This window comes from Protopterus annectens, chromosome 3.part1 (assembly GCF_019279795.1).
Source record: "Protopterus annectens isolate FY-2018-M chromosome 3.part1, PAN1.0, whole genome shotgun sequence".
Lineage (NCBI taxonomy): Eukaryota > Metazoa > Chordata > Ceratodontiformes > Protopteridae > Protopterus > Protopterus annectens.
This window is the reverse complement of record NC_056732.1, coordinates 1,670,656,345-1,670,673,284: the sequence shown is the minus strand read 5'-3', so window position 1 is coordinate 1,670,673,284 and position 16,940 is coordinate 1,670,656,345. Positions and strand designations below refer to the sequence as shown.

The following is a 16,940-nucleotide window of genomic DNA, read 5'->3' as shown; positions in this document are numbered from 1 at the left end:
CCGATGTCAGACAAAGTTAATAATTGCATTTCATGTGGGAAGCAAATACCGCATAAGGATTTCCACTCTTACTGTATACCTTGCTTAGGCCCAGACCACGACGTCTCAGCCTGCCGTTTTTGTGCTAGATTCAACAAACGCACTATTAAGCGTCGGGCGGAGTTCACCCTTCACTTTTTTGGCAAAAAATTTAATTATATTATGTCGTCGGATACTCCGACTCCAGTTTTGTGCAAAAAACACAAAGATAAGGACCGACATACGAGGTCCGCAACACCTACTGATACCACGCTAAGGCCGACTACCGGTTCTCCGGTACTCAGCGAGGCGCCTACGCAGCCCCTGAGTACCGATGACAATGCATTACCGGTGTCTTCAGTACCCGAGGTCGCAGGCTTCTCGGCCCCCATTCCTACTACAGATACCGACGCCACTCCTGGTGGGGAAACTCAGAATTTAGACAGGCCTGCCTTTTCTCAAGGGGTCTTCAGGCCTTCCTCCTTCTCTATTAAAGCCTTCACTAAATCTAAAACAGCCATGAAAACCAAAAAACAGGTTCCTCAGACACCCTCTCAAGGCACCATGCCTAAAAAACAGATGCTTAAAATGGCTGAAGATTTGATTACTCTTATCAGGGGTTCTCAACCCCCCTCTGACAAAAGGCCCAGATTAGAGGAAGACTACCCTTCCTCAGATCAAGCTTCTATTACCTCAGAACTTTCTGAGGACCAGGATTGTGCCTGTTCTCCATTCGAAGACTCTGATGCAGAGGAGTCTATTCCCTCCGTCTCCCCCCCTGGGGACTTCTCTTTTGGGGAAACCCTGCATACATTGAGGGAACACTTTCACTGGGAAGGCCAAGATTACTCAGATTCCAAGAAAAGGCTCAGGGAATTTCTTCTGCTCCCCCAGCATAGGCCTCTGGCTATCCCTCCTGTTTTAGATATATTGGATGATGTGTACACAGAAGCCAGCCTTAATCCTGATTCTTTGCCTCCAGCTCCTGTTAAACCAGACAGGTATTACCGGGTTCAGGATTCTCACCAGTTCCTATATAAAAGCCATACTGCTGACCCAGAAACTATTTCACAGGGTCCCAAGGGAATTAAGGCCTCTACTGCTAAAAACCCATTACCTTCAGAGAGAGATTCCAGATCTTTAGAAAGGTGGGGGGAAAAGGTGTACACCTCGGCCACTTTAACCATGAGGGCATTAAACTGTCAGTTCCATATGTTAAAGTATCAACAGTTTTTGATATCTCAGCTGAAAAGCAAGATGACACAACCAGAACAACCAGATTTAAAAGAGTTGCAGGATTTGTTGCATGGTGCAGAGCAAGTGTGTAAACATACCTTGCAGTGTGGTTTTGATGCTTTAGAGGCCTCATGTAGAGCTGCTGTTACAGGGTCTGTTATACGTAGGCATGCTTGGCTCAAAGAGCAAACCTTACCAGATCATGTCAAAGCTAAATTATTAGATGCACCTCTTCAAAAGATGTATTGTTTGGTGTTAAAGCAGAGGAGGTGCTAAAGAAAATGGAGGAAAAAGCAAAATCAATGCAAACAGTGAAAGATTTCCTGCAGGTACAGCCTCCACGTTTCAGCAGAAACTGGCCTTCAAAAATTGGTCCTTTCCAGCCACGGACAGACCTCAAAGGGGCAGATACAGGCATCCAAGGGGTAGAGGGCAACCTCAAGGATCTTTCAGAGCCAGACAGTGGCAAGCACCAACCCCAAGAGGTGGAGAAGATAGATCACAGTCTTTTAGAAAACAGAGACAATGACTTCCCCCTACACCTGCAAGCAAAGCTTTAATGGCAGCACCTTTGGGCGGAAAACTGACATTATTCTCAAAAAATTGGCATATTGTTACAAAAGACAAATGGATTCTGGACATTATAGACAGAGGCTACAGGTTCCACTTTCACACCCTTCCACAAATGAGAGGCATGCCAAACCTGCCACAAAATCAAAGGGCAGAGGCACAAAAACAAATTTCAGCTCTCCTGGACATGAAAGCAATTCAAGAGGTGCCTGCAAAAGAACAAGGTCAAGGGTTTTATTCCAGACTATTCCTGGTACCAAGGAAAGACAGATTGGAGACCCATCTTAGACCTATCCATCCTAAACACATATCTACAGGTGCCAAAATTCAAGATGCTCACATTACGGCAGCTTCTTCCCATGCTGGGCAAGGAGTCTTGGCTGGTAACATTGGACCTCAAGGAGGCATACCTGCATGTCCCTATCAGACAAAATTGCAGAAGATACCTCAGATTTCTTGCAGGTTCAACCCATTACCAATTCTCTGCATTGCCCTTTGGCTTATCTACTGCGCCCAAAGTTTTTACAAAATGCCTGGCATCAGTAATCGCCTTCTGCAGACTACAAGGGATACAAATCTACCCATATCTGGACGACTGCCTGATCCAAGCGGACAGCAAGGACATACTACTGCAGCACCTGGCATTTGTAATAAAACTGTTGAACTTCCTGGGATACACAGTCAACAAAAAGAAATCAAAACTAATACCCTCTCAACAAATAATTTTCCTGGGTGCCAGCTTGGATACAACCACCCAGATGGCCTACCTCACGCCAGACAAGCAAGGGCAACTGTCTCAATACTTCAGAAAAATGGCAACTTACACCAGGCTAACTGCAAGGAAAGTCCTGCAGGCTCTGGGATTCATGGCATCTTGCATCCTACTAATCCCATGTGCAAAGCTGCATATGAGGAAACTTCAATGGTACCTAAAAAAACATATGGTCTCAACACAGCCACAGCTTGGAAGCAATTATACCACTCATTCCATGCCTTCAAGAGGAATTTATGTGGTGGGCTCAAGCTTGCCAAAGAAAGACAGGTCTTCCTTTCTGTGTACCTCAAGGCAACTCAAATCATCACAACAGACGCCTCAGACTAGGCCTGGAGAGCACACATGACAGATCAGTGCATTCAGGGAAAATGGGCACAAAAAGAGAAGCTGCTTCACATCAACCAAAAGGAAATGCTAGCCGTGCAAAAGGCTATTATGACCTTCAGAGACCTACTGCATCCAGACCAGCTATTGATAAGGACAGACAACACCACAGTGATGTGGTACATAAACAAACAGGGGGGAACTCATTCATACCCCCTCTGCAGGCAAGCCATGACCCTATGGAACACAGCACTGGAATTGAAAATTCAACTACAGGTGCAATTCCTGCCAGGGAAGAAAAACACACTGGCAGACAATCTAAGCAGAAATATGACAGATCCACACGAATGTAAGTTGCATCCTCAAATTTTCACAAAGATAACTCAGGCATGGGGACAGCCAGACATAGATCTCTTTGCTACCCACAGAAATTGCCATTTGAAAAAAATTTGTTCAAGTACCTATCATCCACAGGCCTGGAAAGTGGACGCATTTTCCTTCAATTGGGCAACATTGGCAGTCTATGCCTTCCCGCCTCTTCCTCTGCTGCCCAAAGTTCTATTAAAAGCCAGAGCAGAGAGGCAGAAAATGATTCTCATTGCTCCAGACTGGCCAAGGCAACACTGGTATCTGCTCCTGAAGAGCCTGACACATTCCCCACCATGGATCCTGCCTCTAGTCCCTCTTCTGTTGTCCCAGCACAACTACAAAACTCTTCACAGCCATCTCAAAACTCTAAATCTAGCTGCATGGAGAATTCCTTGACTTCCCAACAGTTTCTACTCTCCAAGGAGGTGCAGGATGTCATCTTGGAGGCCAGAAGACCTTCTACTAGAAAGGCCTACTCCGCCAAATGGAAACGATTTTGTGCCTGGAATCAAAAGAAGGGACAGAATCCTTGGGTAATAAATATACCTCAAATTTTACAGTACCTAGCTGAGATGTTAAACAATGGACTTTCCTTCTCCTCCATCAAGATCCACGCTTCAGCCATTTCTGCACAATACAGCACAGATCCTCCTTTATTCTCTCATCCTCTCTTAAGGCAGTTCCTCAGAGGGGCAAAGAATATAAAACCCCCAAGGAAACTACCAGTCCCTGCTTGGGACCTCAACTTCGTATTGGAAAAGCTGACCCTTCCTCCCTTCGAGCCAGCTTTTTCATCAGAGTTACAGTACTTGTCATGGAAAACAGCCTTTCTTCTGGCTATCACCTCAGCTCGCAGGGTTTCAGAGCTACAGGCCCTCATGGCTGTGCAGCCATTCATCATTTTCCATCAGGACAGAGTTTCCTTATGAACCAACCCTACCTTTATGCCAAAGGTAGTATCCAGTGTAGCTTTGAATCAGACTATCCACTTACCTACCTTTTATCCTAATCCACAAAACAAAGGGGGAAGACTACTACATTCCTTGGACATTCACAGACAACTTCGTTATTATTTGGACAGGACAAAGCCATTCAGGAAATCTGAGCAACTCTCTGTGTCCTATGCTGCAGGTGCTCAAGGAAAGGCTATTTCCAAACAGACAATTTCAAAATGGATAGCCCACTGCATACGCTTTTGTTATTCATTTCATGGAAAAACTGTGCCTGCATGCATCAGATCCCACTCCACCAGAGCCACAGCTACCTCGGCAGCCTTCCTCAGGGGGGTCCCTACCAAGGATATTTTGGAAGCAGCCACCTGGAGTTCAGTGCACACTTTCTCCAAGCACCATCACCTCCCACTATACTCTAAATCTAGAGCGGGCTTTGCCACAGCCGTCCTGCAGGGCATCCTAGCCCCTCCTAGTTCCACTTAGTGCCTACCACCCTTACTTAGCTTTGGGATTCTTCCCATCTGTTATGACTGCAGCTGTATGCACGATGAACATAGTACAGTTTTGTACCTACCATAAATGTAGATGTTCGAGTGCTCATACAGCTGCAGTCCAGGTTTCCCTCCCTCCAACCCCTCTTAGGACAGGCCTTATGACAAACCCTTTTCATATAACCTTTTGGGGTATTCTTTTATGGTGCATTTGCTTGCAACTACTGTTTTTGATTTATCAACATTGCATTTTTACATAACAGTTTGCCTTCCTTCTGGGGGCACCTGACATCTGGGGCAAGAAAAACTGAAGAAAATGGCGTTGGCTGCCTCTTTTATACCCCTGCCGCACTGACGTCAGGGAGGAAGCGACGACAACCGACGCCGGACCTAGACTTTGAAATTCGGCCGACCGAGGACCCGCCTGATGGCAGGATAACCCATCTGTTATGACTGCAGCTGTATGAGCACTCGAACATCTTCATTTATGGTAGGTACAAAACTGTACTTTTAGGAGTATGGAGACAGGGTATGCTATAGAGTTAGCAGCAGCTTTTAGAAAGAAAGGCAGCAGATTAGCAGGTGGGGAACATGGTTTGAGTTTGAGAAAAAGATTTCTAATGCAACTGGTTTGAATGAATTTTAGTGAGATTGGGCAGATTTGAAGTATGGGGGTGGTGGGAGGTGAGGGTGTGGACGGGTTAGATGTGTTCATAAGTTTACTGATGGAATCAATGAAGTATGAATTGAAAATGTATGCAGTTTCTTTGGGCGTATTGTTAGCGCACGGGTTGTGAGTTAAAGAATTACCAAGGTGGAGAATATGGTTAATGGTATTCCAGAATTTTTGGAGGTTTCTAGTTCTAGGTTCTGTAGTTTGATGTGTATGGTCGAAATTCTCTTTATCTCTAATTATGTTTTTTGGTTAGGTTACAGAGTTCCTTAATATTTATGGAGGTGTGTGAGAGATTTTTGACTTAGTCCAGAGTTTCCAAGCAGAATCTCTGTTGTGGATAAGAGACCGGGTAGAGTCATTGAGCCAGGGAGAATATTGTGATTTGATAACTGTTCTAAGTGGGGCTAGGGACTTCAGTTTGTTTAAGAATATGGAGTTAAATTGAAGAACAGCTTTGTTAAGAGAGATGGATGAAAGAAAGGACCAATCAGTTGCAGATAGAGAGTTTTTAAATGAATCTGGGTTGAAGTTGTTAGCTTATGGCACTCCTTGAGTTTATGAGGTCTAGAAAGGCGAGGAGAGGATTTTGACACGAATAGGGGAATGGTCACTGAGTCTGATAGGGTTTCTGGGTGGTGATAAAGGTTTGGATTGGAGACAAGAATCCAGTTGAGTATAGAACAAGTATTTGTAGGTTTATTAAGAAAGGTGGCTGTAGAGATGAGTTGAGTGTAACCATATAGGTGATAAGTAGAGGAGTTGGAAGGGAGCGGAAGGCAGTTGATGTTTACATCACCTAAGATTATAGTTTCATTAAGTATGTTGTCAGACATCCAGTGAAGAATCTGCTCTAGCAAGGGTATGTTATCTCCAGGGGGGTATGTAGATGGCCACTATAGTTAGGGTTTTGTGGTCATTAAGTTTACAATTGGCAATAATGAGTTCAGCTGGATGAAAAGAGGGGAGGTTTGGTTAGGGGAGATGATGTTAGAGTGTCTGCATACATAATGGCAGCATCTCCACCTTTTTTATGAGTTCTATCAGGGCGTAAGATATTGTAGCCTGGGGGAAGAAATTATTTGTCAGAGTGATGCGGTTTAAGCCAAGTTTCAGCTAGAGTAATTATGTTTCGGGAATATTGGGCTATCCAAGTGTGAAGTTCACTTGTCTTCTTGAGGATGTTGTGGATGTTGATAGAGTAAAAGGAAAGGGGGTTGACTATGATTCAGTACCAGCAGGAGTGTAAGTGTAGTATTGTTGGTCGTAGATGAGTTAATGTTAGGGCCAGGATTGGGATGGATGTCACCAGAGAGTTGAAGGATGTTATGAGGGTGGAGAAGAAAAAAAAGTTAATATGGCGTAGGGAATGACATATTTCAGTTTGTTTTTGTATTGTGGAGAGAATACTTGGGACAGTTTTGCTTAGGGGAGAGTGTATGCAGTGGAGGAGCAGATTGCAGGGGATATGTGAGAGGAGTAGTGTCTGTTGGTACTCAGTTTGGTGAGAGTCGGTAGGAGTGTTGGGATGCAGGTACAGTTGAGTGTGATAGGAGGTGAGGTTAGATAGAAGTAGAAGGGATGAAAATAGGAGGAGGAGCATGATGGGAGTTACAGAGTAAAGAGAAGTGGTGAAGTGTGTGAACAGGAAAAGTAAAGTGGGTTAAGCAAGGGGGAGGGGAGGTATGGGAGTACTAAGCATGGGAAGGAGGCAGGTATAGTATGTACTGTGATAGGTGGGGTTAAGGGTAATAGAGGTAGGGTCAGATTGGGTGAAGAATTCAGGAAGATGGAGTTTGGAGGGGGTGGGCTAATGATGGTTAGCTACAATGGTAATTGATGATGGGGTGTGTAGGAAAGGGGTAGGGTAGTGGAGTGAGCCCGAATGTAGCAGGAAGAACCATGAGGTGAGGCAGATGGACCAGTTCAAAAAAAGGCCAGGTCACCTTGCAGTTAACTTACTCACAGGTCAGTATATGATGATCTGACCAAGTTGTAAAACAAAAGTGAGGTAAAATTAAAATGTGACTGATTAGACAATGGAATGGGGGAGGGTAAGCAAAAATAGGTCAGAGAGAGTGTGTACTCCACAGAGAAAAGTATAATAAACTAGGTAAATTACATGTAGTTCCATAGACATCAGTTGAAACAATTGAGACATACACTGTAGGACAACTGTGGTGGTCGTCCCATGTCCTGACTAAAGGTTTCTGAGTGAGTGATAACCACAGTACAGAAAAATAGGTAACAGCAGGGCAGTTTTGGTGGTCATTCCGTTTTATTGTAACTCAAATTCTGAGTGGAAGATTACCAAGATGCAGAATTGTAGGAAACTCTAGGGCAACTGTGGTGTTATGGAAGATAGTATGTATAGTATAAAGGGGAAGGATTATTAAGAAATATTAATGATGGAGAAGTTGTGGATGATATGAATAGAAAATAAGTGAAATCTTGATAGGAGCCGTTAATAAAGCATTTGACACAATTGGACATGAAATCTTAAGGGTAATAATGAAAATATAATACAAGTGAGATAATTAGGAAATAATGTATGTCAGCATGTAGTAATAATAAAGTAAAAATACTTGTAAATGGTTGGTTACGACGAGAGTTACATATGAAGAAATGTCTAATGAGAGTTGTACAGTCTTTGCATTAGTTATGAATGTGATAGTATGTGAAATAAATTACAAAATGAAGGAGGCAAGGTATGTAACACCTGAAGGCTTAAGAATTCTAGTTCTGTTAACATATGCAGATGACATTATTATAATTGCAAAAAAATAAAATTTGGATAAAAGCAGTAATAATTTGCACAAATGAGTGTCTAGAGGTGACAGGCATGGCTGTAAATAGAAAAGTAAAGGTTTAGGTGATGTAGTAAAGATAAGGGGGTATATATTTTACTAGTAATGTCTTTTGTCTTTTCCCTGTTAGGGGTCGCCACATGGAAATTCGGTCCACTTATGATTGGCAGTAGATTTTTACGGTGCCCAACCTTCAACGAAGGCCAACCCATTCACACACGCACCTACATGCATGTCTTTAAACATCACTCAACCGCGGGGAGGACATGCAGACTCCACACAGAAGGCGCTCCAGCAGAGAATCGAACCGGAGAACCTCTTGCTGTGAGGTGACAACGCTAACCGCTGCACCACCGCGGCCTTTTGTTGGGTATAAAATTTGGGAATAAAGATGCAACTAGAATTCATTGGGGAAACAATAGAAGAACTAAAACAAACTTATCTTTTCTGGAGAACATAAATTATCATTTAGAAAAATATATATATTTGATAAATTTAGTACTGATGGGAAAAATAGCATCCTTAGCAAATGTATTTAGGGTGCCAACAGTATTTGATAAGGAATTATTGCAGATAATTTGTTCATTTTATATGGGGTTCTAGGTTAAAACTTGTAATAATAGGAGTTTTGTATGTAAATAAAGGAGGAGGAGGTGGTTTAGCGTTTAATTAACCTAGTGGTATATGCTGCTTCTTTAAATTTGTATAACGTGTTAAAGGGGATAAATGAAAAAGATGAGAGAGTAGTAAAACTGTATAAATGTAAGTAAATTAGAGTAAAAGAGTATATAAATGAAAAAATAAAATTTAACAAGAAAAATATTTTTGTGGAAAATAAAAAATTGATATAGAAAAAGATAGAAAAGTAAGGTGTAAGAATGTAATGCTAAAACATTACTATATGAAGTCATGGGGAAAATTTAACAGATGAAAAATTAAAGCTATAAAATTTAGAAGCAAATGGTGTAGTCAAATAGTAGAATGTTAAGATTTTTTTTGTGGAGACTAGTAATAGATAAATTGCCAGTAAATCGAATATAAAAAGAAAAGTGATTACATTGTCAAGGAGAAGAAACTACAGAACATGTGTTTTGAATTGTAAAAGAGTAAAAATGTTATGTGAAAACTATGTAAAGAAAATTATGAAAAGCAGATAAAATAAAACATGGATATGAATAAATATGGATATATAAGAATAGAGGTAAAGAATATGTTAAAGGAGTAGATAAAATGTTTTTACATTATATGGGTTATGTGGAATGAAATAATAAATTAAGTGTTTAATGGTAAATGGATTTTTAGCAACAATATTAAGTAAAACCTGATGGTGGAAAAAAGGAGTGGGATTCTGATAAGGATGAAAATTTAGTGTGACTGTAAAGGTAATTATGAATATGTGTAAACATTTGTATTTGTACATATGTAAATATTTTGTAAATAAAGTTTTTGTATATAAGTAAAGGACCCCTACTCTTCAATTGGTGCCATGGAATCTTTTACATCCACCCAAGCTACTACCAACTCAAGCAGGTGGGGACTTCTGTTCAGTGTCTCTTCCAAAAGACACATTCAGGAGTGCACTAACCCCCCACTAGTCTCTCACCATTTTCATGAATCCATATATATTGCTTTTGTTTCCTTTTCATAATTCTTATACATCTGTGGTACCACTGTTGCAACACGTTTTCATGTGCATTCATTAACTTTTCCCCTAACTTTCATCACTAAATGTTTCCCATGCTTGCTGCCCAATCCACATTCATAGCGCAGCAGTCATCCTTCAGTTTGTTTTATGCTCCTGCTAACCATTTATCTCTCCCTGAATTCCTGTCAGCATACTGATAGAGAAGGAGCCTTTAGTACTCAGAGTAAGTACTTTTCAGCACAATTTTGTAGTCTGCAAAAAATTCTAAGCACAAGTTTTGCATGTGCAGTATTGTACAAGTATTTCATTTGTCCTTGTAAATGGTCGGTCACATAAATCTTTGAGAAACTTCCACCCACCTCATAATGTTCTGTCCATGACCCAAAGATCACTCGCTGCACTCTTACAAATTCTTTGCGCTAGACAGTTCCCTTGACATGGTGGTATCAACTTTGGCAAGACTATTCTGATTCATTTACTGTAGGATCTCATCAGTTGTCTCTCTAAGTCAGAAAGCATTACTGGAGACCATAGTTTAAAAAAAAAAGCTGACTTTTATATTTTTATGGGTGTTCACATTTTCTTCTTTTTCAGGTGACATGCGCCCTAAATGAGATCATGTCTGAGAAAGAGTCAAAAGAAGCAGTCGTTGGGCTCTACCCACAGCTGTTAAGTGCTCTCCTGGTCCGAATCGGATGTAGTGTAGGTCTCCAGTTACCAAAGGACTTCACCAGCAGCCAGAAGGACAGGAAGACCTCCATCCACGGTCGGTCAGCCAAAACATTTGATGTATGCAGGTAATTGCGTCTGTGTTGCACTACTCTACAATGTCAGAGCAGAAATCATAGTGTATTTTACTAGTTTCACAGAGAAGGTCCTAAAATTAAAAATGTTTCATGTTTCCAAACTCTGAAATGTTCAGACAACCATCGTGTTTGAAGAATTTGGCTTCAGCATGTTACATTTGCCTTATAGTTTAATTTCTAATGCATACTTAAATGTATTTTGAGGTAGAGTATAATTTAGATACTGAATACTTAAAATGACGAAAAACATATTTTTTATTTAGTCTTAAGATAATTTAATGCACATTTTTTTCTTACCAATTTTTTTGACTTGTGCTCAACACTTCTTGCATCAGTTTCAAGGTGAATAATAGTTTGGTTTGGAAAGTTATAGCACCATTTAGATAGTTGTCAGGCAGGCAGGCTACCACAGAGGAAGTGTTTTATGATTTGTGGTTACTTTTTGTCATGCAGCATGGTTTCTTGGAAGTAAGATCTGTACTACTTGGGTTTAGAGTTCAATCCTTACCCCCTGACAGTGTCTTTGTAGAGTCTCTATGTTGTTCTTTTGTCAGAATTAATTCTAAGTGCTCCTACTTATTTACAGTCCTGAAAAAATATGGGCGATTGGCTGTACTAAACTGAATTACTACTGTGTTCAGAGGACGCACTTTGCCCCTCAACTGAGAGTTGTGAGGAGCACCAAATCGAGAAGCTGTAGTTGTAATTGCAGTGCACAGCACATATTTACATCTCGTGTGTGTCTGTGTGTGTGTGTGTGTGTGTGTGTGTGTGTGTGTGTGTGTGTGTGTGTATAATGTTATATTCGTATCTGTATGTGTATGTATGTACATTTATAATATCCCACTACCTCTACTAGTAGGATCTTGGAGCAGTAGCCTGTAATATCTGGTCTTTTACAAGGATCAAGTGTCTTTATCAACACTAATCCACTTGTCTTCCCAAAAGATATGTGTTCAGATCATTTAAACAGTGACCTTCTGGTGTTTTGTTCTTGTGTTTAGCAAACAATGTAACCTTATCATTTGTTCCAGGTCAAGGCAGGTTTTGGGAAGATGGTCCTACACAGTCTGCTGTTGTAATTTATCCTCATGTCTTAAACTTGCTACTCAGAACTTATCCTAAACGAATAAGGACATTCTGAATCAGATTGCCCTCTTCCCCCTCAGGAAGATAGACTGCTAAGTTAAAGTCTACTGAAGAACTTCATTTTCAGCAAGTCTGCAGCCTTTTCATTGTCTTTAAAGGTGACTAGTATGTGTTAATGTTTGTAGCAGTTTGTTGCTTAATGATTGAACAGTGGGTTTGGCAGGAAGGAACTATGAGAATATAGATTCAGCCTTTTCCTTCGGAGAGAACAGTGGCTGGGTCTCATGAAGGGTTGGGACCACTCAAGTGTTCAAAAGTCTTTGCCTGGCAAGTGTTATCCACTGGCAAGATATGTGAAATGAGTAAGGATCTGATAAAATAGCTTCATGATATGGAGTTAACTCTAGGTTCTTGCGGAGCAGACTTTCCACATTGTTTACAGGATTTGTCACTTTTGTCAGTGTTTTATTGTATTGCCAGCTCTAATAAGATGACACACACTTTTTCTCAAATATTTATTGACACTTTGACTTCTGTATTGTTCTAATGTATGCAACTGTTATGGCTAAAAATGGTCTAAATTATATATTAGATCGTAAATCCTGAAGGTTTAATAATGTCATGTCCTAAGCAACCAACATTTTAGACAATCAGAATAGCATGCACCACGGGAAACTTGGAATGTGAATTTTGTTTTAATTTTGTGCTGTAATAGATCATTTTAGATTTTTCGGACTGTAGATATTTTAAACAAGGCAGCCGCTGTTTATGACACGCATCTGCTTTGTGATGACTTCCAGCTGAAACTTCTGCTTAGTCTTTACAAGTGAAATAAAAGGTTATTGTGTAGTAACCTTGTAAAAGGTACATTATTGTATATAGGACTGCAAATGCTGACAACAGGATTTGCTGTTCAACTTTTACTTATTTAGCATTCTTTAACTTTGACTTTTACTTATTTATTTATTTTACATTTGTTTACCGGGAAGGCCCGGCTAGACAAAAAGTCCTTTTTCAGCAGAGGCTCGGGGAGAAAAGCTCCACATGTACAACTGAGAGAAATGTGCATAGATATTCGTGCATGCAGAGTTTTACATACAAATATCAGGAAACTTAGCCATTTAAGTAGTTACCAATTTTTTCCTTGAAGCAATTGATTCCAGGGATTTTCTCTAAAATGTAATCAAATTCCAGAATGTTCTCTTGCAGTTGTGCCGTGGATGCACTCCAGACGATGCTAAGGAGAGGTGGCAGCAAAGAGGTAGTAAAGGCAGTGGAGGCAGAAGGCGGCTGGGAGATGATGAAAGTGCCTGAGAAACACCACGATGGAGTCAGTTTGCTTGCAAGGTGAGATGCTGCTTATTCACATACATTTAGAAGGCAACATGATTGCTTACAATAGGGAAATGCATTCATTTTTATATTTTGGTTGGTTAAGATCTTGCTACTTTACAAACACTTCAGCAGCAGGCAGAAGGAGGGATACACAGTGAATAGAAAATGTGTGATTTAAAATAATCACATTAAATTAAAGTGCTTTGTTAATTGTAATTAAACATGGTTCTGCATAGTATGATGTGAGGCTGTAACACACAATTCTGAAAATACATGTCAAGCAGAGTGCCTCTTTGGTCCTCTTCAAAAGGAACCTTGACGATTGGATGGGAGAAAGGAAATTCACCCCGGGGATCATGTCAGTCGCCCTGTTAGACAGGGGTCCAGGGAAGTAAATAGTGTGGGAAGAAATAGCCAGGTAATTGTTATGGCTAGGCTTGTATAAGCCCTAGGGCTGATAGCCTAGTACCAACCTATGAACCTATATGCAAATAGAACCTCTAGTTACCACTTTTTGCTTTTTAAGTACTCTCAAGATTTTGCTGGGGACGTTGCCATTTTTCCACATGTATTGAACTTCAATTGATCCTTAGCTGTTCTCTAAAAGAAGCTTAAAAATAGCCACTAGAAAACAGTTAATCCAGTTTAATGCCAAAAATGAGCATATAAACATACATGAACGCAGGCACATTAGACAGATGTGGATAGACAGTTGAGTTGACATATATATATATATATATATATATATATATATATATATATATATATCCTCAAAATGCATGAATAACCAATAAAAATCAAGCAATTAATTAAGCAGAGTTCAGCATTTCATTATCATAGAGCTCATAAATATTCATTACAGTCAAAACAAAATACTAAGATGCTGTATAAAATGTTTAGATTATGTTTAAAAATGTTGAGTTCAAAGAATATTTTAGAAAAAAATTATAAACAAAGCAGTTCTAGAAGAAAGCATGGCACATTCAAGTGTGGGCGATGTGCACAATATAGATACATTAGTAATTGTGAGGAGACTGTAATGAATATTTATGAGCTTTATGATAATGAAATGCTGAACAACTCTGCTTAATTAATTGCTTGATTTTATTAGTTATTTATGCATTTTGAGGGTATATGTATGTCACCTCAACTGCCTATCCACAGCTGATAAAGTTTTTAAACGAAAACGCTGTGGTCTAACGTGTCTGTGTTCATGTATGTTTGTATGCTTGTTTTTGGAATTAAACTGGATTAACCATTTTCTAGTGGCACAACTGCAAGGAAACAGTCTCCCAGGGGGAATGGTAAATGTATCCATTGCCCCAGTTTTAAAATTAGGGGCAGCTAAATTATAACTCATAATTTAAACTTGATCTTAACATACAGATGTTGTTGTTGTTGTATCTTTCGGCTTTTCCCGGTTAGGGGTCGCCACAGCGGAACTCCGGTCCGCTAATGATTGGCAGTAGATTTTTACGTACCGAGTTGCCAGCTCTGACGCACAACCTTCAACGAAGGTATGCCCATTCACGCACATCTCCACACAGAAGACGCTTTAGCTGAGAATCGAACAGGACGTCTTACTGTGAGGCGACAACGCTACTGCAGCACCACCACCGCTGCACATAGCATTTGTTATAATCATTTTTTCATTTAATGTGCAATTATAAGAATGCCCACTTGAGGGAGCCATCTGATTATAACACTCATTTTCTCTTACTGTGCATTAACAGAAATGTTTGACTGTTTTAAAATTGAAATATTTTATTATCAATAATATTGTATCATTTATTTACAATGTTTTAAACACATATTTATAGGTTTTTTGAAATAACTTCAAAGAATTTTAAACATTTTATACAGCATCTTAGTATTTAGTGTTGACTGTAATGAATATAATGAAATGCTGAACATCTCTGCTTAATTAATTGCTTGATTTTATTGGTTATTTATGCATTTTGAGGGTATATGTATGTCAACTCAACTGTCTATCCACATCTGAGGAAGATTTTAAACGAAAACGCTGTGGTCTAATGTGTCTGCGTTCATGTATGTTAATATGTTCGTTTTTGGCATTAAACTAGATTAACTTGTTTTCTAGTGGCTGTTTTTTAGTTTCCTTGGCACCTTGGACTGTATTACAAGTGAATTTTGGTACCTGCTGCCGTTTTTTTTTGTTCTCTAAAAGAACGGATGGTTGTAGGTTTTGTATTTGTTTGTTTTTTTCCACAGCACTGAGAAATGTTTTACACCAAGGCACACTTATTTTGTTTTGACATATTTCGCTCTATGTGTTTGCTGTGTAGCAAAATATAAGCTGGAATTCTTCTGTATCCCATTTCTGGGATGCATGTCTGCAGTACTTGAACCAGTCTTTGTTATTTGGGCCTAAGCCATATATTCAAAACTATGATGCATGGCTTGACTTTAGTAAAGCCATTATTGCAAGTGAAGGCTGGGCTCCATTAGTATATTCCTTAGAGTCTTCTCACAAGAAATACTTATTTTGGTCCCAGAATTATGTTGCTCTTTACCAAACTGGACCACATTGCTGTGTTCATTTATGCTGTTCTTTGTCTGATGTAAATGAATGCTTCAAAAGCAAAGCAAACTTTATTGTCATTCAACCATACCGAGTACAGCTGAACAAAATTATGTTCATTCAGGCTCATGCACAATAACAGCATCACAACACTACCACATGTAACAGTAAATGATAAACAGCAATAACACAACAGTGTCAGAGCCAACCGAGCCAAGCGAAGATAAACATCATCTAAATAGTTATTTTCTTCCATCAGTGTAACCGCTGCTGCCTACAGTTAACCACTACTACAGTCCCGACCATCCGTAGCAACTTCTAGTCCAGCAATCCTCCTTCTGACCCTCTCCAACTACAGTCTGTCAATCACCTCTACCTGCAGGCCCGACTGGCCTCGCTGACCACACCACTAGAAACCACCAAGTCTTCCTCTCAGCCGACACCACAGATCAATATCCAAACTGGCTGTTTCTCCATATTCTGTCACTCTAACCACCGTCGCATTCAAGGAGTCCAACAATCAAAATACAATGAAATTCCCTTTCCCACACTCCGTATCATCTTGATCACCGTTGCAGGCCCCAACTTCCGCCACTCCATGTTGTTATGTTATAAAAGCAAGCAAAGACAGGCACTACTGCACATTTCGACACCACCAACATTCCCATGGCAGAGTTCACTCACTAGAGAGCAAGAAGCAGACTCACCTGAAGAAAACTTCACATGAAGAGAGACACAAAAAGAAAGTGCATATTGAGAGCCGGAGAGGCTGCTGCCATACTTGGCGCCGCCATCTTTCCAGATCACAACTGATCAAATAAAAACTTGAGGACTCCTTCACCTGTCTCCAACTGACGTTTGTCTCTGTCTGCCTGCCTGTCTTCCCACTGCCAACTCCATTATGGTTAAATCAAGTTGTGGTGTAGTTTAGCAGCTTAAAATATGATGTTAACAGCTACTCCAGCTCAGGACTCAACAGCGGTGAATGACTGCTCTTCTCAGAATTGGCCTCCTGGTTTTCATAGATGATGAGCTCATTTTTACCTAGAGGATACTCAAGCCTATGACAGTCCTTCACCTTGGTTAAAGAAAAGTGATCTAGAGGAGGTGCCATTGTGGATCCCATCATGGGAGGTACATAAAGAAAATGCCAGTAGTACCAGCCTGTGGTACATTGGCTGAAGTGTAAGGTGTTTCAGGCTGATCCCAGAGAGTCAGCTCTTGAATCATGTGATCACAGGTCAGTTGAATTTATGGCTGAGGTCTGTCCTTATTGCATCTCCAGCCAGGCCCTACAGGCCCAATGA

At 40.3% G+C, this 16,940-nt stretch overlaps 1 protein-coding gene across 2 annotated transcripts in view; it reads left to right on the top strand.

Annotated features, from left to right (window-relative positions):
• Nucleotides 1-16,940, top strand: part of MROH1 (maestro heat like repeat family member 1) — a 2,449,684-nt gene that overhangs the window by 1,974,308 nt on the left and 458,436 nt on the right. For both annotated transcript variants that reach the window (XM_044067698.1, XM_044067696.1), the window contains 2 exons: nt 10,456-10,658; nt 12,966-13,103. In XM_044067698.1, the coding sequence (XP_043923633.1) occupies nt 10,456-10,658; nt 12,966-13,103 (341 nt within the window). The remainder of the gene's footprint in view (nt 1-10,455; nt 10,659-12,965; nt 13,104-16,940) is intronic.